General features: G+C 38.1%; 1 protein-coding gene across 1 annotated transcript in view; it reads right to left on the reverse strand.

The window, feature by feature from the left end:
- DHX15 (DEAH-box helicase 15) overlaps positions 1-24,495 on the reverse strand; it is a 53,940-nt gene extending 29,445 nt beyond the window's left edge. The window contains exons 1-3 of the mRNA XM_005897080.2: positions 24,258-24,495; positions 16,978-17,413; positions 12,012-12,205 (exon numbers count right to left, since the gene is read on the reverse strand). Of these exons, the coding sequence (XP_005897142.1) occupies positions 12,012-12,205; positions 16,978-17,413; positions 24,258-24,328 (701 nt within the window). The 5' untranslated portion in view covers positions 24,329-24,495. The remainder of the gene's footprint in view (positions 1-12,011; positions 12,206-16,977; positions 17,414-24,257) is intronic.
- Between the last annotated feature and the right edge of the window lie 334 nt (positions 24,496-24,829).

Raw genomic sequence — 24,829 nt, forward strand, 5'->3', positions numbered from 1 at the left:
AACAAAGAGTAGCTTAGCCCTCACTCACAACTAGAGAGAAAGCTCTCGTGCACAACGAAGAAAAATTTTAAACAAGCCCAGAAAAAAAACGTAGAAAGCTATCACCTGATGATTTGCTAGATATATGAAACCCCTTCCCCAAAAACCAAAGTAACCTGACAAAAAAGGCAGAACCAGGTTCTGATAGCCCTACAAAGACCCTAACTATTTTCTTTTACCTAGATCAAGTTTTACTACCTTCCACAGTAGCAATTAAATATTTACCCAGACTCAGGGGTGAGCCATAAAAATAGGGTGTCACAATAATAAGCTGTAATTACATAATTTTGAAGTTTTAGTAATGGACTAGTAACCAAAATTTCCCAGGGCAGCCAAACTCTACATTTTACTGGGTATCCTATTATCCACAATGTTTCTCTAACTGTCTTGGGAAAATACTAGCTTAAAAAGTCATCAGTATCATCTAGGAACTTGTTAGAAATACAGAACTGGCTTCATTTGGGATCTACTTGATCAAAAAATTTGCATAGATAGCAACCTGTGTTTGCTTTCACGTTTTCACATTTTGATGCTTGCTAAGCTGCGGAAAAGTGTTAGTCACTCAGTCGTGACACTCTGTGACCCCATTAACAACTGCACACCAGGCTCTCCCATCCATGGATTTCTCTAGGCAAGAAGCCATTCCCTTTTCCAGGGGACCTTCCTGACCCAGGTATCCAACCCGAGTTTCCTGCACTGCAGGCAGATTCTTTACCATCTGACTTATTACCTGCTGTTTATTTTTTATTTACTTAAGACTACAGAAATGAAGTTAGACAAAAAGCAAATTCGAGCAATTTTTTATTCAAGTACAAAATGGGTTGTAAAGCTGCAAAGACAACTTGCAACATCAACAATGTGTTTCACTCAGAACCACTGAAGAACATATAATGCAGTAGTGGTTCAAGTAGTTTTGCACAGGAGACAAAGCCTTGAAGACGAGGAGCACAGTGGCCGGCCATCGGAAGTTGACAACGACCAAATGAGAGTAATCACTGAAGCTGATCCTCTCATAACTACACGAGAAGCTGTCGAAGAACTCAACTACGACCATTCTATGGTCGTTCAGCATTTGAAGCAAACTGGAAAGGTTTGCTGAAAAAGCTCAGTAAATGGGTACCTCATGAGCTGACCACAAATCAAAAAAATTGTTCTGAAGTGTTGTCTTCTCTTATTCTATGCAACAACAGTGAACCATTTCTCAATCGTATTGTGACATGCAACAAAAAGTGGATTTTATACTACAACCACCAATGACTAGCTCAGTGGTTAGACCAAGAAGCAGCTTCAAAGCGCTGAAATTTCCCAAAGCCAAATTTGTACCAAAAAAGGTCATGGCCACTGTTTGGTCTCTGCCCATCTGATCCACTACAGCCTTCATGGAATCCTGAGATACCATTACGTCTGAGAAGTATGCTTGGCAACTCAAAATGAGATGCACTGAAAACTGCAATGCCTGCAACTATTAGTCAACAGAAAAGGCTAAATTCTTTGCCACAACGCACGACTGCACGCACGTTGCACAACCAACACTTCAAAAGTTGAACAAATTGGTCTATGAAGTCTTGCCTCATCCGCCATATTCACCTAACCTCTCACCAACCAACCAGTACTTCTTCAAGCATCTCGACAACTCTTTGCAGGGAAAATGCTCCCACAGCAGGGAGGCAAAAAGTGCCTTCCAAGAGTTGAAGCATGGATTTTTTTTTATACTACAGGAATAAACAAACTTACTTCTCGTGGGCAAAAATTTATTAATAAAGATGTGTTTGAGCCTAGTTGCAATGACTTAAACTTCATTGTCTGAAACTGCAATGGTATTTTTAAAATTATTATTTTTTCCACTCATGATCTTTTAAATTGAGGTATAGTCAATTTAGGGCTTCCCTCAGAGCTCATCACTTCATAGCAAATAGATGAGGAAACAGTGGAAACAGTGGCTGACTTTATTTTTGGGGGCTCCAAAATCACTGCAGATGGTGATTGCAGCCATGAAATTAAAAGACACTTACTCCTCGGAAGGAAAGTTATAATCAACCTAGACAGCATATTAAAAAGCAGAGACATTACTTTCTCAACAAAGGTCTGTCTAGTCAAGGCTATGGTTTTTCCAGTAGTCATATATGGATGTGAGAGTTGGAGTATAAAGAAAGCCGAGCACAGGAGAATGGATGCTTTTGAACTGTGGTGTTGGAGAAGACTCTTGAGAGTCCCTTGGACTGCAAGGACATCCAACCAGTCCACCCTAAAGGAGATCAGTCCTGGGTATTCATTGGAAGGACTGATGTTGAAGCTGAAATTCCAGTATTTTGGCCACCTGATGCACAGAGCTGACTCATTTGAAAAGACCCCGATGTTGGGAAAGATTGAAGGCAGGAGGAGATGGGAACGACAGAGGATGAGATGGTTAGATGGCATCACTGACTCAATGGACATGCGTTTGGGTAATCTCCGGGAGTTGGTGATGGACAGGGAGGCCTGGCATGCTGCGGTTCATAGGGTCTCAAAGAGTCAGACACGACTGAGTGACTGAACTGAACTGAACTACAGGAGCTGAGATGGTAAAAGCATCTGCCTGCACTGCAGAAGACCCAGGTTCAATCCCTGGATCGGGAAGATCTCCTGAAGAAGGAAATACTTTCCCACTCCAGTATTCTTGCCTGGAGAATCTCATAAACAGAGGAGCCTTGCAGGCTACAGTCCATGGGATCGCAAAGAGTCAGACACGAATGAGAGACTGACAGACACATAGCTGATTTATAATGTTATGTTTATTTCTGCTGCATAGTAAAGAGATTCACTTACATATATTTTTAAAATATATATTCTCCATTATGGTTTACCACAGGATACTGAACATAGTTCTCTGTGTTATACAGTAGGACCTTGTTTAAGATATGCATTTTAAAACAGCACCATAAAAATGACTGTCAACCAGGTAGCAATATGTCTGGAAAGCTGACAGAAGCATCTTAGATTCCAAAAAGAAATACAAATGGCTCATAAGTACATGTAAAGATGCTCAATTTCATATAAAAGATAAATGCAAATTAAAATCATACTGAGATTTCACTTTTTAACTTACAATATAGACAAAGATAAACATGTTCCACAACAAAGTGTTGGCAAGGCCATAGAAACAGATACTCATTTGCTCATCCCTTAGTCAGAGTAGCTAAAATATGGCAACAGCTAATAAAATTCCAACTCACCCTCTGACCCAACCAGTTTCATTTTTAAGAAACTCATTTCACAGATATACTCACCTGAACACGTGTGAAAAAATGCATGTACAAGATTATAAGAGAATACTAAGGACACCAACTGATTTTAATAAAAGAAGCTGTAAATTCTGAATGTCCATCTAAGGAATTAAACTATTCTGTCATTAAAATGAATGAAAAAACTTTACACTGTTCTAGAACAATCTCCAGGGAAAATATAAGTGAAATTAGCAGCCATATGTCTTGAACCAGCCCTACTATTAAAGCTGAAGTTTAATATGTTCTGAAAATCCTAGTTGTGTGCTGCTATTCCAATCCTGTTAGGGTTTTGGTTACCTTTCAAAGTATAGGCTTTATTCTGGCATGACTAACATGCAGATAAATCAAAACTGTTTCTAGAGGATCCAAAATTCGTTCAGCATGACCAAAAGAAATTCCTGGTATCTATTTCACAGATCTAGTAAAACCTAAGTAATTAGATTTACTACCTTACAAATACTTACACATAAATGATTCTATGGAGCTGAAGAATGAGAGAGAAATAACAGCATATACAGTGATTCAGGACATATGCTTTTTGCGAGACAAACCTTGGTCAAGTCCCTGCTTTCTTACTGGTGTTCTAAGTTCAACTTCCTCTAATACTCCATTTGAAAAATAAGAATATGGTGGCTATCGTTCAAATTAAATAAAACAATATATATAAACCACCTAAATGCACCAACTGTCTGGCACTTGGTAAGTATTCAATATAGCAGAACTGCACACTACACTCTTAACTAACCTAATGAATGAATCCTTGGGAAAATCAATCTTACTCTACAAACATATTAGAATATAACCACACTTCTGTCCCTACCAACTAGGCCAATATCATCTTATGTTACACAGTGATAACCTTTTAGGGTAGAAAAGAGTTGTATGTATGTATCCTAAGTTATATGCTTCAGAAAAGCTTGAAAAAGATAAATCACAAAAAAACCATCAAATGTGAGATAACTATAGAAGAGTGAAATAGGAATTCCAGAAGACTGAACTCTTAAAATTCAAGAAAAGCAACACCTGTGTATTTTGCAAGTGCCTCAGTTTAATCTCACTTTAACAACTAGACATTTTACTAAGTAATAGAACTACAAAGGGCTCATATTCAAGGAAATGGTGTTGGTTCTACACTAAGAGATTGATAAATGAATGTGTTAAGTTTTAGGTTAAAATAAAATGTTAAAAGTTCACATAAAATTTCTATTTACCATTAAGTTTTTAGACTAATCCATTACAATCCAGTTAAGTGACGTCTCTATTAAAGAAAAGCTACCTACGATAAAACGCCTACACAAACAGGTTTGTGTGTGGTAATTTCTTCTAACTTATAATGGATCAAGACTTCTGAAAGAGACCATGACCAAAAGTAGTACTTAATGCAATTTTCTACATGTAACTTACTTTTTGTTCAAAGCCCCTATCAGCAGAATACTTCTCTGAATGACAACAGTAAGGAACAAATGACAAAGCTAAAACAGCTTGCATTTATCAGGGATAATATTAGAAGACAAAACCATACATAGTGATTTTATAAAATATTGTTCTTTTCACCACCAAATATGATGAGTCTAAATACCCTACCCATCCTTCACAATATCAACACTATGAAATGGTTGCTGCTGCTGCTGATCTAAGTCGCTTCAGTCGTGTCCAACTCTGTGCGACCCCATAGATGGCAGCCCACGAGCCTCCGCCGTTCCCTGGGATTCTCCAGGCAAGAACACTGGAGTGGGTTGCCATTTCCTTCTCCAATGCATGAAAGTGAAAACTGAAAGGGAAGTCGCTCAGTCGTGTTCGACTCTTAGAGACCCCACGGACTGCAGCCTACCAGGCTTCTCCGTCCATGGGATTTTCCAGGCAAGAGTACTGGAGTGGGGTGCCAATGCCTTCTCTGATGAAATGGTTGATCATCCCCCAAAAAGCCAACAATTTTTAAACGTGTTTAGAGTGAAAGCTATTATACTTACTGAACAGCTACTGATAAAACTCATCAAATGACCTTCATCCATCAAAACAACTGTTTTCTTGTGTCAATTAGTACTTCCATATGACATGGGTACAAAGAGTTGATCATGTATTTTAAGTATATATACAAATCAGTTTAAAAAATAAAGTTTTTTTTACCTCTTTCAGAGGGCTTCCCTGGTGGCTCAGACGGAAAAGAATCTGCCTGCCACGTGGGAGACCTGGGTTCAATCCCTGGATTGGGAAGATCCCTAAAGAAGGGAATGGCAATCCACTCCAGTATTCTTTTGCCTGGAGAATCTCATGGACAGAGCCTGGTGGACTACAGTCCATGGGGTCACAAAGAGCTGGACACGACTGAGCAACTAACACACCTCTTTCAAGTGATCTGGCTATTTCCGGACTCACCTCTAACTTACACAGCTCACATACAATTCCCTAGCACAATCTAGGTTTACATTACTGTGTAGAAAAATAAAGGTGGCAGCATCCAATCCGATTCGAAAGTGTAAGAAACTGCTGTGTTCCAATAGCAAAGACATCCATTAATAAATAATGGTGAATAAGAATGAAATCAATTACTGAGCTTTTTCTTTCAATGTCCAACATTTGTTTAATGGACTATTAGATTGTTAGAACGTAAATTCTTATTAAAATTTTGAGTTATTTCTTTAGGCCTAGAGTGCCATGAAAAACTCCTGACATTAAGCATGCTATAAACCAAAGCAGCATGAGAACGTCTACTCTACTTAAAATCCAACTTATCCACCTAGTTAACTTGCCTATCTAGGTCTCGCCATCCTTCTCAGCTCAAATGAAGTACTTCCTCTTTTGTGAAATCATCTATACAATTCATGTGACATTCAAACTACCTTAATTGCTTCACAGCATACCTCCTCTATCAAGTCAGGAAAGAGTCAACGACACTGACATAGCTCCTTAATAAACATAATGCTCCTTTCATTTGTAAAGGAATAAAGATTTATATAGGTTGAAGTTTAATTTGACATTCTCAGCAAAAGCATTACCCCTTATGAATAACACTAATCTTACTATAGCCACAACACTATGTAGCATTACATTGGCTACAATGAGTACAAACCATCAAATGTGAACAGTCATATGGAAAGGTGCCATATGGTATTCTGAATAATGTGGAATCTAAAATGTTTTAATGCAATTCCAACACTTAAAAAAAGCCAAACAGAAAACATCACACCTTATTTATCAAATACATAGCCTCCTAGTTATTAACTTACATGCTGAAGATCAGCAGCCTAAGCATACAGCTTTATTTTGGCAAACAGCCAAAATACATTTGGTATGTGTTTCAGAATTAGAGATCTAATCAAGCTAAAGAAACACCTAAGAAATTAACAAGAAATAAGGAAACGATATGGCAACCCACTCTACTATCCTTGCCTGGAAAATCCCATGGACAGAGGAGCCTGGCAGGCTATACAGTTCATGGGGTTGCAAAGCGTCAGACACAACTGAGCCACTGAGCATACAAGGAAATTAAATCATTTTTTCAAAATATACTGCTTATTCCTCACATTTTCATAACTTTTGAAGGAAATGATCTCTTATCTTTACAACAGAATTTACAGAAAGCTAGGATGGACGTGTATGTTCTTAGTATTTTCTTAAAAGGTGTTGGCACTATAAACAAAGAGAAACTTCTATAACTAATCCCTTGCAAGTGCTTTAAATACAAAGGTCAAATGTAATACTATATGTAGACCTTTAGGAAATCAAGTTAGCTTTGTATGAATTTAAAGTCAACAGACTTTTTTTCTAAGGTGACAACTGATTTTTTTAGTTTCTATGACAGGAACTGCTGAAGTGGTAAATAACCACATTTATTCTTTACACCTACTCCTTTCTGAAGATCCAGTAAAACTATTTTCCCCTAATTCAGAGATGCACTTGAATTAGAACAAAGCCCACCATACAACAGATGCTCAATAAATTAGTTTATAATTGATGGTTATATAATAATCTCTAAAGACCAGATTTGTTTCCACATCTTACCTTCAACCCTAAAAGAATATTTGGATTCATTCATTCATTTCATATTGACAAGTAATATCAATGTTTAATTCATTGTAATTCAAATTGTAATTGTAATTCACATTGTAATTCAAATACTGTATTAAAAGGGACTTCATTAAACTAGCTTTATAAGTCCATTTTAAATTAACCAGGTTAACTGGTTAATAAAATACAACAATTTCTCACAGTGAAAATCTACCACCACTATCAGCAGCAGCAAGAGAAGAAACGTTGACTTAGCACTTGCTGTGTTACAGGTATTATTCTAAGGGACACACAAAAATTACATATTTGATTTGAGAACAATCCTAAGATGTAGCTGTTATTGTCAGCTCCATCTTCTGAAAAAGCCGTAAGCTCAAGGAGGTTAATTAACATGGACAAAGTCACAGCCAGTAAGTGGCAGAACTAGGACACAACTAGGCACTATGATCCTAGAGTCTGTGCTCTACAATCTGTTTCCTTTTGATTCTTTTCTCAAGTTTTTAGAACAAGACTGCCTTGTAGAAATTCACTCTGGAAACTCTAAGTAGTCATGCAGCTGGTCCTTCAAACTGTTTCCTGAGGTCCCAAAGAATCTGCTATGGCAATGGCTGGTAAATCCCCCCCAAGTAGCAACCTTAGAGGTTCTGTTATACTAGGCTCTTGTATTTGTTATGTACTTTTAGGTTCTCTTTCATCTTCTCACCTCGATTGCCTTTTGGAAATTAAAAAATTCCCCAAGTTTCTGAACCATGTTCTGTGAAATAGTACTTCTTTAGTTGGTTTGTTCAAAACATCTCTCCCTTAGGTTTTACAAAGGGTTTATCATATCTTAAAACCCAGGCTGTTTATTTTCCCCATCACTCAATTAGATCTAGACTATGTCCTATCTTAATTGTTCCTGATTTCCAGCAGCTTGTCCTTAAGTTATATAAAAGATAAACATCTCAAGATGCTTACCTACTCTTACAGAGCTAACAGCATGTGTCCTCCAAGAAAGAGCTGCAACACTTTCTGCTTCATACACATTATCCCAGATTGAGTTCCTAGCCTTCTGACAATTTCCAAAACTGAAATGAAACTGATACTTAAAAGCAAACAATTCAGAATAAAAGGCAAATTATATACACCAAATCAACCTATCACTGTACCTTCTCCACCAAGGCAAGTTTAAACAATCAGGGAAAATGTCTTTCTGTGAAAACTCTACCCTTTCCACAATTATGTTCACTGATAGTGTTCACTGATAGTGTACACTGTAGTGACAAATTTTCACACTCCTCTGCTGCCCTTTCCATGTCACTTTTTTTTAAAAAAAGGATCCACGCACAAGTATACAGATACAAACTCCCTTCCCAATGGGTTTATGTTCCAATCAGGTTAAGAAAAAGAATCAAACCTATCTTTGATTATCCATACTGTCTATAAACCTGTCCTGAACCATCTCAAAACTGTTCTGCCTTAGAAATGCTGACTTACACAAATCAGTGTAAGTAACATGAAGACTACAGTGCCTTCAAGCAAAAAGTATGCTTTTTTTTCCATTCAGAAAAAAAGGGTTTTTATTTTTTATTTTTTTTTTCCCGCCTGGATAAGAAGTTCCAGGCATTTGGGGTGTGCTCCTGCTGCTGCACAGTGAATTGGACTGATGCCACTCCAAAAAGGGTTTTTAAAAATGGTGTTCCATGTGCCTAAAGTCTGTACCCCTATTGCTACTCCTGGCAAACCATTACTTTTACTTCAGTTCTTGACTGAAATTCTGCCTTCTCTTTTCCAACCTCAAGTGAATTCTCAAATCATGCTTTCAAATACACTTCAAAATTCTTTCAAAGCCTAATCACAATTTGAAATTTTATATTTACTGTGTATTTGCTTAATGTGGACGGGGCCAGTTTTACTTTTACTACTATACTTAGCACTGCCCAACACACAGAAGGTACTCAGTTATTAGCTGACTGAATGAATGACTAAGCATTACTTGCGTAAGTTAAAGTTACTAGGTTCCCTCGGTATCACGATCTCTCAGTAATTTTATAGTTTGAGGAAAAAACAAATAGGAAGCATATCACCAAAAATAATAGTGAAATTAGCTACCAAAATAATAATGTAAATATTAAATATTTTAACCACCTCATTGAGGTACCCCCCCGCCCCAATAACTTCCATTCCAAGATGGCCAAAGGAACATACGTACATTGCAAAAGCAATACTTTAGGAGAAAAAAAAGATGGGAGCAGGCAAACACACAGCAAATTATAAAAACCATTTAGCAGTGGTGGTTTTGAAAAGTAACTTGCCTACTGGGACTGGATAGCTATTTAAGGCTAGTTTAACACAGTGTACACAAATTTACACTAGATCCAATCCTAAGTAGAGCAATATTAAGACCTATAATGTAGACACTTATTTGTCCCAAACACTGGAGAAACTATCTTTGGACCATTAGCGTATAAAGATGAAGCTAAAGTAGTCCCAAGCAAATTAATTAGTAAACCAGCATTTATGTAGTGTACACAATGAATCAGGAAGGATATGGTTAAATTCTCAGCTCCTCAAGCAGAATCTTTATGAGTTAGTCCTCATCACCATCCTTCTACAGTGAAGATTAAAGGCTTCTTCTGGCTACAAAGTAGATACATAGGCATTTTATATCTACACATGAAAACAGTTAATGTAGGGCTCAATGGAGGGCTCAAATAGTCATCTGATACTTGTCTGATGTATTCACTCTTCCTACCCAATTAACTACATAACTAATTCTAAGTTAAAGCTTTAGCTATTTTGAACATCTGGGTTCTCAAGAAACAAGTTGATGGATGACTACACAAAATATATCTAGGGATTCATAAGACACTGCACTTAATAAAGCACTCCCATTAGTTAAAACTACCACTCACTCCATACTAATAGGATGTGATATCACTTAAAGACAATACTAGGTTACCTTCTAGCTCTTCAGAAGATTCCAGAAGAAATTCCAATAAGCTTACCCTATAAGAATTAAGGTTTCTTTTTAAATTTAAATAAAGCCTCTAGAAACCATTCCGTAAAAAACATCACAATGCCAAAGACAGAGCTCTCAAATCTGTTGTCATTCTTTCCCTATTAACTGAACTAAAATCTTTCCCAAGCACGCATCTTTTGAAAGCCTACCACTTCCTATTATAAACATTTATACATTTTGCCCTAATATTGCATGTAACTTTCTCATCTCCCAATTCCTAAATTCTGCTCTCCCTGCTCAACTATGGCTTACTTAAAAAAAAATTCAACACACAGTAAATCAAATGTCATATTGTTTCTCCTAAAGGTGAGCAAAATCTGCACTTTATTATCCTCAATTCCTTGACATTATCTAATCTTAAAGTAATAAAAAATAAGTTTAGATTTTAGGTAACACTTTTGTCAATTATACTGTATTTACAACTGATAAATACCATGACTGTCACTAAAAATTTATTCAGTAAAGATTAAGGTCTAAGTCAAAAACACACCTCATAAAGTCATAAAGACAAGCTGACTGAAGTAAACACTTAAGTTCAATTACTATTAACAACTAATTAATAAAGCAATTAATTGGAAATTATAATAAAATAATAAATCAAAGAAACTGAGATGAAATCTTAAAGGTAACCAGGTTTTGATTATGGAAAAAAATTTTAAGTTGTGATAGCACAGTTACATTTAGAGACATCTTATTTTTGAGACAGATGCACTGAAATATTTACAGATCAAAAGTATATGATGCCTAGGATTTGCTTCTTATTTTGGGGGACACAGAAATGGGTTGAGATATGGATGAAATAAGATGAGTCAACTCTGAAGATGCAAGACAAATAAATATAAGTTTATTACAGCATTATTCTATTTTTACATACATTTGAAGTTTTCTGTAAAATACACAGCTTCCCCTGTAACGCTGTATCAAAGTCTGCCATCAAAGACTCCTGTCACTGTCTATGTAACATCTTACCCACCACTGTCTTCTAAAAACAACCTCAGGGGGAAGACTGTATCAAGACAAAGAACTCATTTTAAAAAAATGAATGAACTGTCATACACATACACACGGAATGAACAAAAGATTTTCAAAAGAATTACCATCAGGCAACAAACATCACACTATTTATGCTGAATGCAAGTGTGAAGATGAAGATGAGAAATCAGGGAAGTTAAAGTATTAGAAAGAAGCTCAATATGGTTGTCAATCATATTAGAAAGAAGTTCAATACGGTATAACGAAGAGGTTTTTGAGGAGACTCTAATAAGAGTGTATTACAAAAGATTGCTCCTTTTAGTTCAAAACACATCCATAGTAACACCAGTGTAATTAGTATCAAAAGCCCTCTACCCCAAATAAATCATATCCCTTCCCATACATCCTTCTTTCTACAAATATTTTTCCTTTACTAAGATATATCATCTACCTTTCTGTCATATTGAAATGATACACTTCACCTAAGATATAGCACCAAGTAACTAAAATCTGACCTATGAACTTCAGTGTCTACTGAACAGCTATATATATTACTAACAAAAAAAAAAGAATCCATATTAAAAAGTCATCTAGTAAGCATAAGAAGGTTTAATCTGGATTATTCTAAAACTGGATAACTTGAGACTCCACTAGCAAGGTCTGCTATCTGGTGGCAGAAAACTAAAAGCAGAAGGGAAATAGTGTCCATTTTTAAAGACAGTACTTACTTAAGAATGGTTTTTGCACTACTGCAGTCTTCAAATCGAATGGAGTAACCAACTTCCTGGCCCAACATCACATCCATTTCATCAGCAACTCTCTGAGCCACACTCATTGCAGCCACTCTCCTGGGTTGGGTACAGGCAACTCCTCTTTTGGGTCCTGGTAATGATCGCATGTACTCCACACACCACTGTGGAATCTATCAAATAATTTCACATTTCAATTAATTCTACTCTGCCTACACATCGAGTATGTTTAACATGAAGTGTTTTATCTCATTCTAAAAATTTAAGACAAAATTCAATTTAGGCACATCACAGTTATTATTTACGACTCCAACTTTTAATAGCATGAGCTCTCCAAGGCAAGGAAAGGTCACAGACAACACTGATATGATGTAAACCCACCTCAGTGAGCTAAGTACACTGAGCTGAATATGCTGTATGGTATCAATGTTCCACCATCAAGCATTTTTCTATACACAGGGGGAAAAAATTCAACTTAGGAAAATTCTAGGTTTCTAACAAATGTTAGTTCCCCAAAATATTCTAAGAAACTGTTAACTTAAATTCTTATACAATTTCAGTTACAAAGTAATGCACATAAAAGTAGAAATAATATCTATTTGCAGTTATAAAGTTGCATCTTTCAATTCAATTCAAATTTGTTATGTTAGGGATTTCCCTGGCAGCCCAGTGGTTAAGACTCCACTATTCCAATGCAGGGAGCACAGGCTCTATTCCTGGTTGGGGAACTAAGATCCTACATGCTGTGAAGCACATTCAAAATGTTAAAAAAAAAAAAAAAAAAAACAGCTAAGTCAAGAGAATCTAACTCCTATCCTTTTCCCCTCAGAAGTATACACAACAGTAACATCCTAAAGGTTAATTTTAGGAAGATCTTAAAATTAACTCTCAATCTCAAACTCAATAGAACCTAGAGAAGTAGCAATAGCACTTCCCTGAAGGAGTGCAATGAAGGGTACAGAAGGGGAGGGGGAGACCAACAGATATAAGCAGCTGGTTGTTGCCATGATGACAGTGCATTTCCTGGCTGTTTCATTATCAACAGAAGCTCAGAGATCCTCTAATTTAATGGTTCTTTCTCCACCCATCTACCCGAAAAAGAACCATGGGAAAAATCTTAAGTGCTTACTACATTAAACTGGAACCCACTGCTACAAAGACACAATGGGTCTCCATCAAAGCCCTCAAGTCTATCTGGTTTTAATGTTACAGGAAACATGGGAATTTTTTTGGTATAGAATTTGTACAGTGATATTTGAAGAACACTGGCTGTTGTACTATTATTGCATTGTAGTCAGGTTTTCTGCAATTTTGGGATAACTGCTGTCATTGACAAGTATCTGAAAGGGGAAAGGAGAGATTATGCTGCTTCTCTAGGAATGTAAATGTGCGTATCTTTAAAGGACTTAAAATGAACACAAATACTAAACTAAAATAGAAGGGCATCTCTGGACTTGTAAACCAACAGATCGAAGTTTATGTGGCTTTCCAGAAAAGTTTTATATGTATCTTCATTTCAGCAAACTGCCTACAAAGGCAAAATGTACTTCATATGATCAAACAAAATGGAATTCAAATAAACATTCATTGGTCAATTAAAGTTATTAAAACTTAATTCAGAACTCTCAAGGCAAGAACATTCACAGATTTTTAAATTCACTCTAGTGAAACAAATAGCTTACTCCCACTTTAAAAATAAGATAGGAACAACTTTGGCTAATTCATCAGTTTTTGAACTTTTGATCTCAGGACCTCTTTATACTTTTAAAATAACCCAGGATACCCAACAACTAATACATTCCTTGTGTTAGGAAATTAAAACTGAAAACTTGTTAAAATATTTATTAATTCCTTAACAGTAAAACCCCATTCTATGTTAGCCTTAACAGTTTCTATGAAGAAAGTACATCCTAAAAAACATTTAGCAAGAGACTACACTGTTTTAGATCTGCTTATCTCTAATGTCTGGCTTAACAGAAGACAGTTAATTGCTTCTATTTTGAATGTACTACAATATTTGTTTTAAGTATATAAAAAAATCTCAGGAACTCTGAAAGGATTTCAGGAACTTCCAAGGTTTCTAGACAAGATTTGGAACCTGGCTCCATCAATATACCTATCCATATTTCTAAGAATAGCATTAAGAAGGGAAGTACATCATGAAATATGCTACTGACTTGCTCAAGCCAGATATCAGTTCTAAGCCATCCCTTCCCTAAGCTTCTTCCCTTCCTTCAATTGTGACCATCTACCTAAAAACTGATCCATAGCCCTCAGTCTCCTTGTTTTATATATCATCCTGAGTGATTTATTTATTCTTGTCATACATAAATGTCAATCCCAACCCTAGTCCTACACCTGACCTTATCATTTCACTTGAAGAATGGCTAATTTTTTGGTATCCTGAATCCAACAAGTTTAAAACCAACACCACTTCTCACCTTTCTCCAAATACTTAAAAATCCCTCCCATGTCTCCTACTCAACAATAGTAACATCTTAACTCCAATCTGTCTTTTTTTCCCTGGCTACACAGCATGGGAGGTCTTAGTTCCCTAAGCAGGACTGAACCAATGCTCCCTGCAGTGGAAGCATTGGGTCTTAACCACTGGACTGACAGAAGTCATCAACCTGTCCTTTATTCTCCATTCTACCACTCTATACAAAATCAAATTTTATGACTTCCTACAAAGCCTGTCATCAAAATTCTCACTAGACGGGACATTTCTATAAAATTCCTTGTCATTTCCCTTCAACCTAAAGGTTCTGCTGGCCCCTTGATCTACAGCAAGAAAGCTACTGTTTCAGTCTCCCCAGCCCCACCTCCGTCTCCAAACACACACTACACACTCTGGCCAGGGGATATGCTTTCTCTTCTCTCTAAACATATGCCCTTTCTCATGCTGTCCCTTTGGCTGAATTAGCTTTAGTTTTTTATTTGGCTATAGTATATGCATACCAAATTGCAATGTACAATGTCTTCACTATCAATCTCAGTCAAAAGTTAAACTACGGTAGATTTTGTTTGGAGAATTTCATTTTCTGCCAGGCACACACACACAAAAATTACTCAAAATGGCTGACAATTCTTAACGGTTTTGAGTCAAAATTCAGTAGAAGTATGCCAAAAAAAGTATTTGCATCAAATTCATTATTTGAAGAGTTCCCTTCAAAACCCCCAAATGCCCTGCAACCCTAAGTATCCAAGTATCTTAAGTATTAAAAACAAACAAAAAATCCCAAGTAACAATCCAAATAATCACAAACCTCTTGTTCTGAGTTCACCTGACCTTCTTCTCTACTAACTGCTTCTAAATAAGCTCATCTCTGAAATAATGTTAACCATGTAAGACCCCAGAAGAGCAATATGAAGTAACTTTGGCTATGAGACAAAGGTAAAAAGTTTTAAATACTGAACCCAATCATACCTACTATGTAGTTTAGGGCAACCTACTAAACCTCTCATAAATCTCAATCTCCTTTTGCTCATCTGTAAAATGGTAACTAACAACTTCCTTGCATGGCTGCTGAAAAAATGCATTAATACACAGTACACAGTGCCTGGCTTTACTCAACTGCTGATGAAACAAACTACATAAACCACTGAAATAATTATTAAAAACATTAAACTAATAAATTCAGAGTTATATCGTTCCATGTATTTAATTCTTTAAATTTCCATAAGGTGATAAAAATAAAGCAACAGTTTTAGTTTCTAACATCAACACTGCATTTTCTCCACTTTAAAAGAAATATCATATTAACGAAAGCTCAGTCTTTTAAGTAACAAAAACTTTCAATTTGGGTTGCTATTGTAGTCTTCAAAATGTCTCCATGAAATAATTAATAATTTGTGTCATGTAACCTTAAAAAAATGTTATCTTGCAAATGCAGTACACTCAAATGTGAACACCTATCATAGATAAATATGGAAAAACAGGCCAGTAGGAAACAATGTAATTATTTCAGCATGAGGAATAAAAAACTCATTCCAACATTTTCCCGAATTTTCCAAATTTTCTACAATAGCCAGGGACTACTATTTTTGTAAAATCTAAGAAATGTTCTGATAGGTCAGGATCAAGCATCTGAAAATACAGTTACCTCACTTCTCAAGAGAATCCAAGTTAAAAATTACACTGAAATACCACTTTCCACCTATCACATTTGCAAAAGTTGAGTAACACACTCTAGTGGTTTCCCACATCTGTTCTAATACATGCTCATGGAAGGGTAAACTATGTTGCCTATTGACTATGAAAGGCTATTTGGCTGTATGTACCAAAATTACAATTAATCCTCCTCTGACCCAGCAATATCTGGAAATTTATCCTAAATACATACTTGCCCATGCAAAACAATCATCAGAAACAGCCTAGATGTCTATGATATGGGCCTAGCAAATAAGGGCTCATCCATGTTTGAGAAATATCCTAATTACTAACACAACACTAATATGTATGTTTAGTTCAGGGGTGGGGAGGATGGGGACACTACTGGATGGAGATCATAAGTAAAGAGATTTTACTTAGCTCTTCTTCTTTTTAAAAAGAATAGGTATCATTCGCATAGTTCAAAACAATTATAAAAACAAAAACAAAACAAAAATCACTCCAATGGTTCAGATCTCCTCACCTTGGCACCCCCAAGTATGTACCACCCCAAATTCAGAGTGGGTGGGAGAGTGTCACTGTCATAATTTACATAATAAAACGGGGGGGTGGGTATCAAAACCAGTACTGCTGTTTTCCCAAAGAGACTCAGGAAAATAGGTACTCCCTACAGAATCTCCACCCTGTAAGTCACTAAAAAGTGCTAGAGAAAGCAGCTATGCCTCAAAATATTCTGACAGCCCAGCCAATGAGAATAACTGCCAGGACCAAATTCACAACACTTAGTAAACACAAACATTAATAAACTACGTACCATGGTATGCAGTAACTCACCTGTGTTGTTTTACCAGACCCAGTCTCACCAACAAGTACAAAGGACTGATGTCTAACCAGAATATCTGTAAACCTATCTTTGTATTCCCAAACAGGGAGCTGAAGTCGTTTCTTCAGAATATCATAGTATCGAGGTGTGTGGGGTAAGTTGGTAAATGGATTAATGCACTGTGGAAGTGACGTGTGTCCTGCATGTCCGGTGTGTGTTGAATGCGCAGAATGTGTCGAATGTGTTGAATGTGCCGAGTGGGTTGAGTGAGCTGAATGGGAAGCTTTTAAAGGTGGTAATCCAGCACTGATAAGCATAGCATTTGTCGAAGCTCGCAATTCCTTCTCCTTTTCTTTCTCCCTTTCCCGCTCTCTATCTCCTCTATCTCTTTCTCGGTCTCGATCTTTAGACCGATCTTCACGGTCACGGTCACGATCCCGATCCTTCCTAAAAATAGAAGAAAAAAAAATCTTACAATTCAGATTCCAAATTCTATGCAAAATGTTCACAGCAGCATTATAGTCACAAGAAAGTAAAAGTCCAAAAACCAAATAAATAAACTGATATAAAACTCAAAAGTATTAGAAACAATGAGAAAGAACTTTTAATCAAGGATTCTCCATGCCTCATTCATAACCATCTTTCCCTTCTTTGATGATGATTCAAATTCTGGTAACAACAGTGTCTCTCCACCTTTTACCCATCAGCTGAAGTAACACAAGAATTCGTTTTGCAAGTAAAATCCTTACCTTCTTAGAAGTTAAAGACAAAGGGCAGTGTGGGAAAAAGGCAGGGACAAATTAGGCAAAGAGAATGGCATCAGTCCTTCCCAAACTCTCCTTCAGGTTATGTGAAAATGTATTTTTGCACTGAAAGTGTATTTAAAACTTAACAAGAAATAAATCTTGTTGCTTCAGCCTCAAAGATAATTCCACCTCACATTACAGTCACACAAATATGAGTTGAAGAACAAGTAAGTTTGCTTTCTTAGTTATAGTTTCCAGATTTTGTTTAAAAAGCATATATTACTCTACAAGAAAAACTAAAACTTTTTACTCTGGTTTTCACTGTTTACTCTTGCATCTGTCATTAACAGCAATAGTAAAACATTGAAAATACTCTGTAGAACCTATGTATACGTTAATCATCCATAAAGTGAAAAGTAGCCCATTAAAAAAAAAATCATGGGTTACTATTAAGTTATTTAAAATTTTAAAATCATGCAGATGACTAGTATATTAATCTTAGGTCATTTAGTCAATTCTATTATCTACTTTTAATTACTAACTGTTGTGTCTTAGTCGCTAATTTGGGTCCAACTCTTTGACTAGAGACGATCCCTAATACAGTAAGAATTTTAAAGTTATCTATGTTTATTCATTCTACAAATCTAGTGTGTGTATGTGTGTGTGCTCAGTCGTGTCCCACTCTTTGACTCCATGGACTGTAGCCCGCCAGGCTCCTCTGTCCATGGAATTTTTCAGGCAAAAATACTGGAGTGGGTTGCCATCTCCTACTCTTGGGAACTAATCTGGTTTACTTCAGACCAAATTCTACAGCAGACAATGTACAAGGTATTTGGACTCAGACTTGAAACAGTGAGGCAACATGGAACCATGAAACAAGCTGCTAAATATGTCACTGTTCCTTATCCACAACACACAAAAGTCATGAATTTCTGATGCCCCAATTATCGGCAGCAGACAAGGGAAAACCATTCACTCTCTGTAAGAGCATATCGGCTGGGCAACAGTTACTCCTTAGGAGAATACAGCTAAAATGCTGAACCCAGCATGAGTTACAATGGTTCCCCAATTACAAAAAATGATAAGCTGACCAATTTTATTTGTTCTTGTCCTTTTGAAAATAAAATTGTATTCTACAGAAACTTGCCTAGAGAGAAAAATCTTATTACACGTACACAAATATTCACACACACATACTTTTCACACAAAATCTTTTCATACACGTATCTATAAAAAGTGATTTCTCCCTTCTCTCATCCCAGTGTTCACCTTTTACAGAACTATAAGATACACAAGCTAAAACTGAAACTTCTCATCCCATCTGGCATAAAAAGAAAGAAATCAAAGGAATCTAAAGGATAATCTACCTAGCATACAAAATGAAGCCCCACCAGTTCAGAACTTAAGCTTCCTGGCCTAACTTCAAAATAAACCACCAACCATCCTTTCTTGGGAACTCTGTATTCAAATGGGTATATCTTTTCTCCTTTGCTTTTCGCTTCTCTTCTTTTCACAGCTGTTTGTAAGGGCTCCTCAGACAGCCATTTATTTGTATCCAGTCCCATCACTTCATGGCAAATAGATGGGGAAACAGTGGCTGACTTTATTTTGGGGGGCTCCAAAATCACTGCAGATGGTGACTGCAGCCATGAAATTAAAAGATGCTTACTCCTTGGGAAGAAAGTTATGACCAACCTAGACAGCATATTCAAAAGCAGAGACATTACTTTCTCAACAAAGGTCTGTCTAGTCAAGGCTATGGTTTTTCCAGTAGTCATGTATGGATGTGAGCTGGACTATAAAGAAAGTTGAGTGCAGAAGAATTGATGCTTTTGAACTGTGGTGTTGGAGAAGATTCTTAACAGTCCCTTGGACTGTAAGGAGATCCAGCCAGCCCATCCTAAAGGAGATCAATCCTGGGTGTTCATTGGAAGGACTGATGTTGAAGCTGAAACTCCAATACTTCAGCTACCTGATGTGAAGAGCTGACTCATTCGAAAAGACCCTGATGCTAGGAAAGATTGAGGGCAGGAGGAGAAGGGGACAACAGAGGATGAGAAGGGTGGATGGCATCACCAACTCAATGGACGTGAGTTTGAGTAAACTCCAGGAACTGGTGAGGGACAGGGCGGCCTGGCGTGTTTTTCAGGGGCCTTCTTCACCAGAAACTTTATTACCAAAAACAACCACAACAGAGGAAGGAATAAATACATTCTGAAGACACAAAGATTAACTGCTGACCACATACTGGGGTTTAACTCTGATGTAAGTGTAAAAGGAGCACCAAGATCACAGTTGCATATCCACCGGAAATATATAAGCCTCGGTGTACTAATCTGCAAAGTGAACAGTATTAAGAGTCTTAAAACAAGAAAGCAAATTCAATCACCTTGAAATGTTGCCTATGATTCTAACTCTCTAACTTCAACAGGACAGGGAAGATAAAAGGGCCAGTTAAGGAGGGCTCAAACTCACCTCTTCATAAATATATGTAGGATATTGTATATATGCATATTTCCTTTTTAACACAAGTACTCTTACTATAAAGGAGTTTGTTATTTAGAAGATTTACTAATTGAGGTCTAATGCTTAAAAAACCAATTATCAAAGCAGTGCACTATAATCACTTAGCCACAATACTGACAGGAAGAGACACAACAGGACACAGTTGTTGAGCACAGGGTTCAGTATTCTATCTCAGCTTAATCCTCAGCCTCAGCACTTAAGCTAACTATATAATCAGTTATTTCTTTCCTCATCAATAAAAATCTCATGGGGTAATGCAAGGATTAAATGAGTTAATATACGTAATGTGCTTAAAATAGAGCCTGGAACATAATAAATGTCCAATATAACATTGGTTATCGTATTTTTTAATTTAAAATACCAGGTTAAAATTCTACACAGAATAACAGAAACGCTCTAAAGATGTAACCTGTTTATCCAAGTATTTTAAATAAGCACTGCTCTTAATCTGGCATTCTCACTTTCCAAGGATATACTGAACTTTTAAGATATATTACTAAGTACACATAAGGATGTTCATCACACTTTTTACTTAAAAGATTGGAAAACTACCCAAAAAAATCAGTGAACAGGAAACTAGTTAAATAAATTATGATACTCCTTTACAAATGGAATACTATGCAGCCAATGAAAAGAATAATGTATATCTATTCCACAACTTATGACACATTTCTGGGTGAATTTAAAAAAAAAAATCAAAGCCTAAGTAATACATATTAAAAGGCAGCAATGGAGAAGCAGACGTAGAAATCAGACTTGTAGATACAGTGTGGGAGGGAAAAGTTGGGATTAACTGAGAGTAGCGTGAAAACATATACATTACCCTATGTAAAATAGCCAGCCAGTAGGTATTTGCTGTGACACAAAGAACTCAACCCAGGGCTCTGTGACAACCTAGACGAGTGGGATGGGACGGGAGATGGGAGGGAGGTTCAAGAGTGGGGGACATATGTATACCTGTGCCTGATTCATGTGCATGACAGAAATTAGCCCAATACTGTAAAGCAAGTACCTCCCAATGAAATAAAAGAAAAAGATCCTATGGCTATCAAATATTATAGTTCATACCTGTGAATAAATATGCAGACATATAAGTAAAACAAATTTTCATCAAGAGATTAAATAAAGAAGGGGATGAAGGCATCTGAGAATTTTTTGCCTTTTACTTTACTTTTACTTTACATTTTTATGAATGGACATTTCTTGTGTTCCCTGGGGCAAATTACTTAACCTCACCTACATTGCAAAACTTCAGTGAAAAAAACATATACACACACACACATATATATATATACACACACACACATATAGTACCTAAAATATTTTGGGAACTACACGTGTTATTTTATCACTATATTTGCTTCACATTTTTAACAGAAAAAACTTATCAGGCAGTAATAACAAAAACAAATATTAAGATGAAAAAGTCCCTATTTTCAAAAATTTTTTCCATACCTCAACAGTAAGTTGTCTCTTGGTTAATAATTTTACACAGAAAATGTTGTGAATAATGGAAAAAAGAAAGTCAATATGTAACAGAAACCTTCAACGTCTCTACCTGACTCCAAAACTAAAATATAGCATGAGTAAACAAAGCCAAATATAGTTAGGAGCATGAATCTGAGTATAATCTCTCACTGAAATTACCTTCACTTCTCAGGAATGGGGAAAATGGGACATTCATGTTTGGCAGTGGAGTTCACATGACCGACAAGCCTACTCTCCCAGGTAAAGCCACCTGTTAACTGTAACTAGCAGGGCTTAAAAAAAAAAAAAAACCCCGCAAGGCTGCATGACAGTAACAAAAGTAACTTAAAATTATTAAATGGGGTAGGGGGTGGGAATCCCAAGCACTTACAAACACTGTAAACTCACTGCTAGAGAAAGTTCTATGAGAAATGGCATTCAGGTGACATAGTAATTACTATACAAATGCCCCACCAAAACATCTCAGAACTTGAGCTTTATTTCAAAGATGAACTCTCCTTCATTTAAGGTAGATGTCACTTATAATACCCGGGTGAATCATAAGTTCACCATCAAAGACCCGAAAAGTTAATATTTTTACTAAAGAGGCCAGATTTACAAGAAAAAAGGCGCAAATCCGTGTCCCTATCATGGGACCACTAATTCCAAGCATTTGAATGGTGCACATACATCATAATATAAGTGAATTCATTCGTTTACAATGTATTTGTTTTCCAATTTCAACTCTGTGAGAGAGATTAAGATGCTAAGTTGCTCCTTAACCAGATGACAAGCAACTTATTGTTGCTTCACAGGAACAAAGAACCAAGTGTTCCCTACTTTACTAACCCAATATAAATGTCATTAAAATAGGCTGTAATGACTCTGAACTAGTCATGTCTGTGTGCTGTATTGGAAAAAGCAAGAGGCAAATCAAAAGATCAAGGTTCTAAATTCAGCTGTAAACTGAAAGGTTGCACAAGCCACCTTAACAACTCTGGATCTCCATTCCCCATCCCTTGAGTGTAAACAATTATACTTTCAAGTCACTTCCAGGTCTAAAGAGTTTGTGACGTGTAAGGAGCTAAAATTTTGCTGTGTGTGTTGGGGGGAGTGAGGGTCCACTGCCGAAAACGACAAAGTTGACATGTAACACTGCAAACTAAAAAATTTACCAGATTAAAATCTTACATACTTATACTTCCCGTATTCAATACATGAAAAGATATCAAAAAGTACACCCTATCCTGGCTTATACTCCCCAGACACCTCAATCAACCCAAAGGAAGGACTCTGAGTGAAGAGAAATTCAAAAAAGTTATACACACTTGACACAGCGATTCTGCACAAGTATACACACAATAATAGGCAAAATTATGCAAAGTATTGAAGGTATCCAGACTTTCAAGTCTCTGCCTGAATTACTCAAATAAATCTCTGTACATCAGGGAAGAAAGTACACACTGAACAAAAACTTATTTTCATGCAATTGCGAAAGTCAATTGTTAAATTCCTCTGCATCTTGAAGAAAAGGCTGAGTAGAAAGAAATCTGAAAACACCTGTGTATTTCAACTCCCAAGCAATCTCCCCAAGGGCGACATTTTGCCGTTTTAACTACTAGACACTTTTGAAATGGGTCTTGTTTCAAAAGCTCCTTACGAAGGAGGGCGGGGAAGAGGGACAGAAAACAAGAACTCACAGGAAAAAGAGAGAGAGAAAGACTATCTTCTAATATCTATCCCAGGGATAACCCTGTAACTACTGTTTCGGCCAAAGCAGGAAATAAAGGAGATGGCGGGAGCGTGGGCAGAGAGCGGAAGTTTGCCTCGTACCTACTTTGAAGTGTTTGAATGGACCGAGGCACGCGCTCTCCCGCCAAAGTATAAACTCAGCGGCCTCAAATCACCAGCTGCTGCCCAAAAGGTATATTCCACAGTTTCTATTCTCAAGGCGGGCCCTCTACTCTCCCACCCGCCGGTAACTCCTCGTCTGCACGCCTCACTCAACTTCCACCACCTCCACCCCCGCCTACACCAGAATCCACGCGCTTCTCTCACTTTTCGGCCTCCGCTTCTCCCCTTGCTGGGCACTCAACCTCCCGCCAAGGCCCTCTTCCAGACCCCGCTGCCCGAGAAGTACCTAGTGCCCTTGGAAGCGACTACTCCTGCCGCGCCCTCCCCCACTCTCTCCTCCGGATCCAGGCCTTACCGGGAGCCCAGACCACGAGGTCCGCGGTTCCCTCCCGTCCGCTCCCCTCGAAGTGACTCTCGCTCGACTCCGCCCGGGGAGGAGGCGCCCAGTGACCACGCCAGGCCTCTCCGCTCTCCCGACTGGGCGGGCGGCGGCCGCGCCACTCAGCTCCCCGCGCCCTTGCCGGGCCGAACGCCGGGAGTGGCACCGCTCTCCCGTGCCCCGCCGCCAATGACCCAAGCCGAAAGGGAAACAAAGCGTCGGGCCCCGGAGTCCGCTCGGCCTGGCCCTCCCTGGCCCGTCCGCCGCCGGGACCCCAACAAAGCCCGAGCCCTTGCCTCGCGCCCCCGGCCTGGCTTACCCATCGGTCCCCGCACGCTTCTTGCCGGAGGGGTAATCCTCCCCCAGGTCCAACCGGTGTCGCTTAGACATTTTCGAACTCTTCGAGCAGGCGGTTATGAAGGAAGGAAAAAACAAACCCTGGCGGCTCTATCGGCGCAGTCGAGGGCACCTACTAAACTCTGGAGGACCCCCACCCCTCCCGCTACAACAGCCTACACCGTGCGGCCGGAACCAGGAGCTAAAATGGCGGCGGCGACGAGGGCTGGGCCTGCGCGCGCGCTTCCGCGGTATGATGTGCGTGCGTGCGTCTGTAGTGCGCGCGCGCGCAGCGGAGGCGGGAACTCCAGCCCCGCCCTCTGCCTCGTGGGCCCGCCTTTATTCCTCCGTGCCTGTCTTCTCCCTCTTGCCACCACTTTCCGCCCTCTTGCCACCACTTTCCGCCCTCTTGCCACCACTTTCCGCCCTCTTGGTGGGTGCTAGGCGGGTTGAGCCTTTGGGTCTTTCATGCCCTTCTGATTTTGGAAATTGAGAGAAGAGAAAGTCTAATCCTGGGTAGGTGGTTCTATCCATCTGTATTACCCTGGCATTAGG

Source organism: Bos mutus, chromosome 6 (genome assembly GCF_027580195.1).
Source record: "Bos mutus isolate GX-2022 chromosome 6, NWIPB_WYAK_1.1, whole genome shotgun sequence".
Classification (NCBI taxonomy): Eukaryota; Metazoa; Chordata; class Mammalia; order Artiodactyla; family Bovidae; genus Bos; species Bos mutus.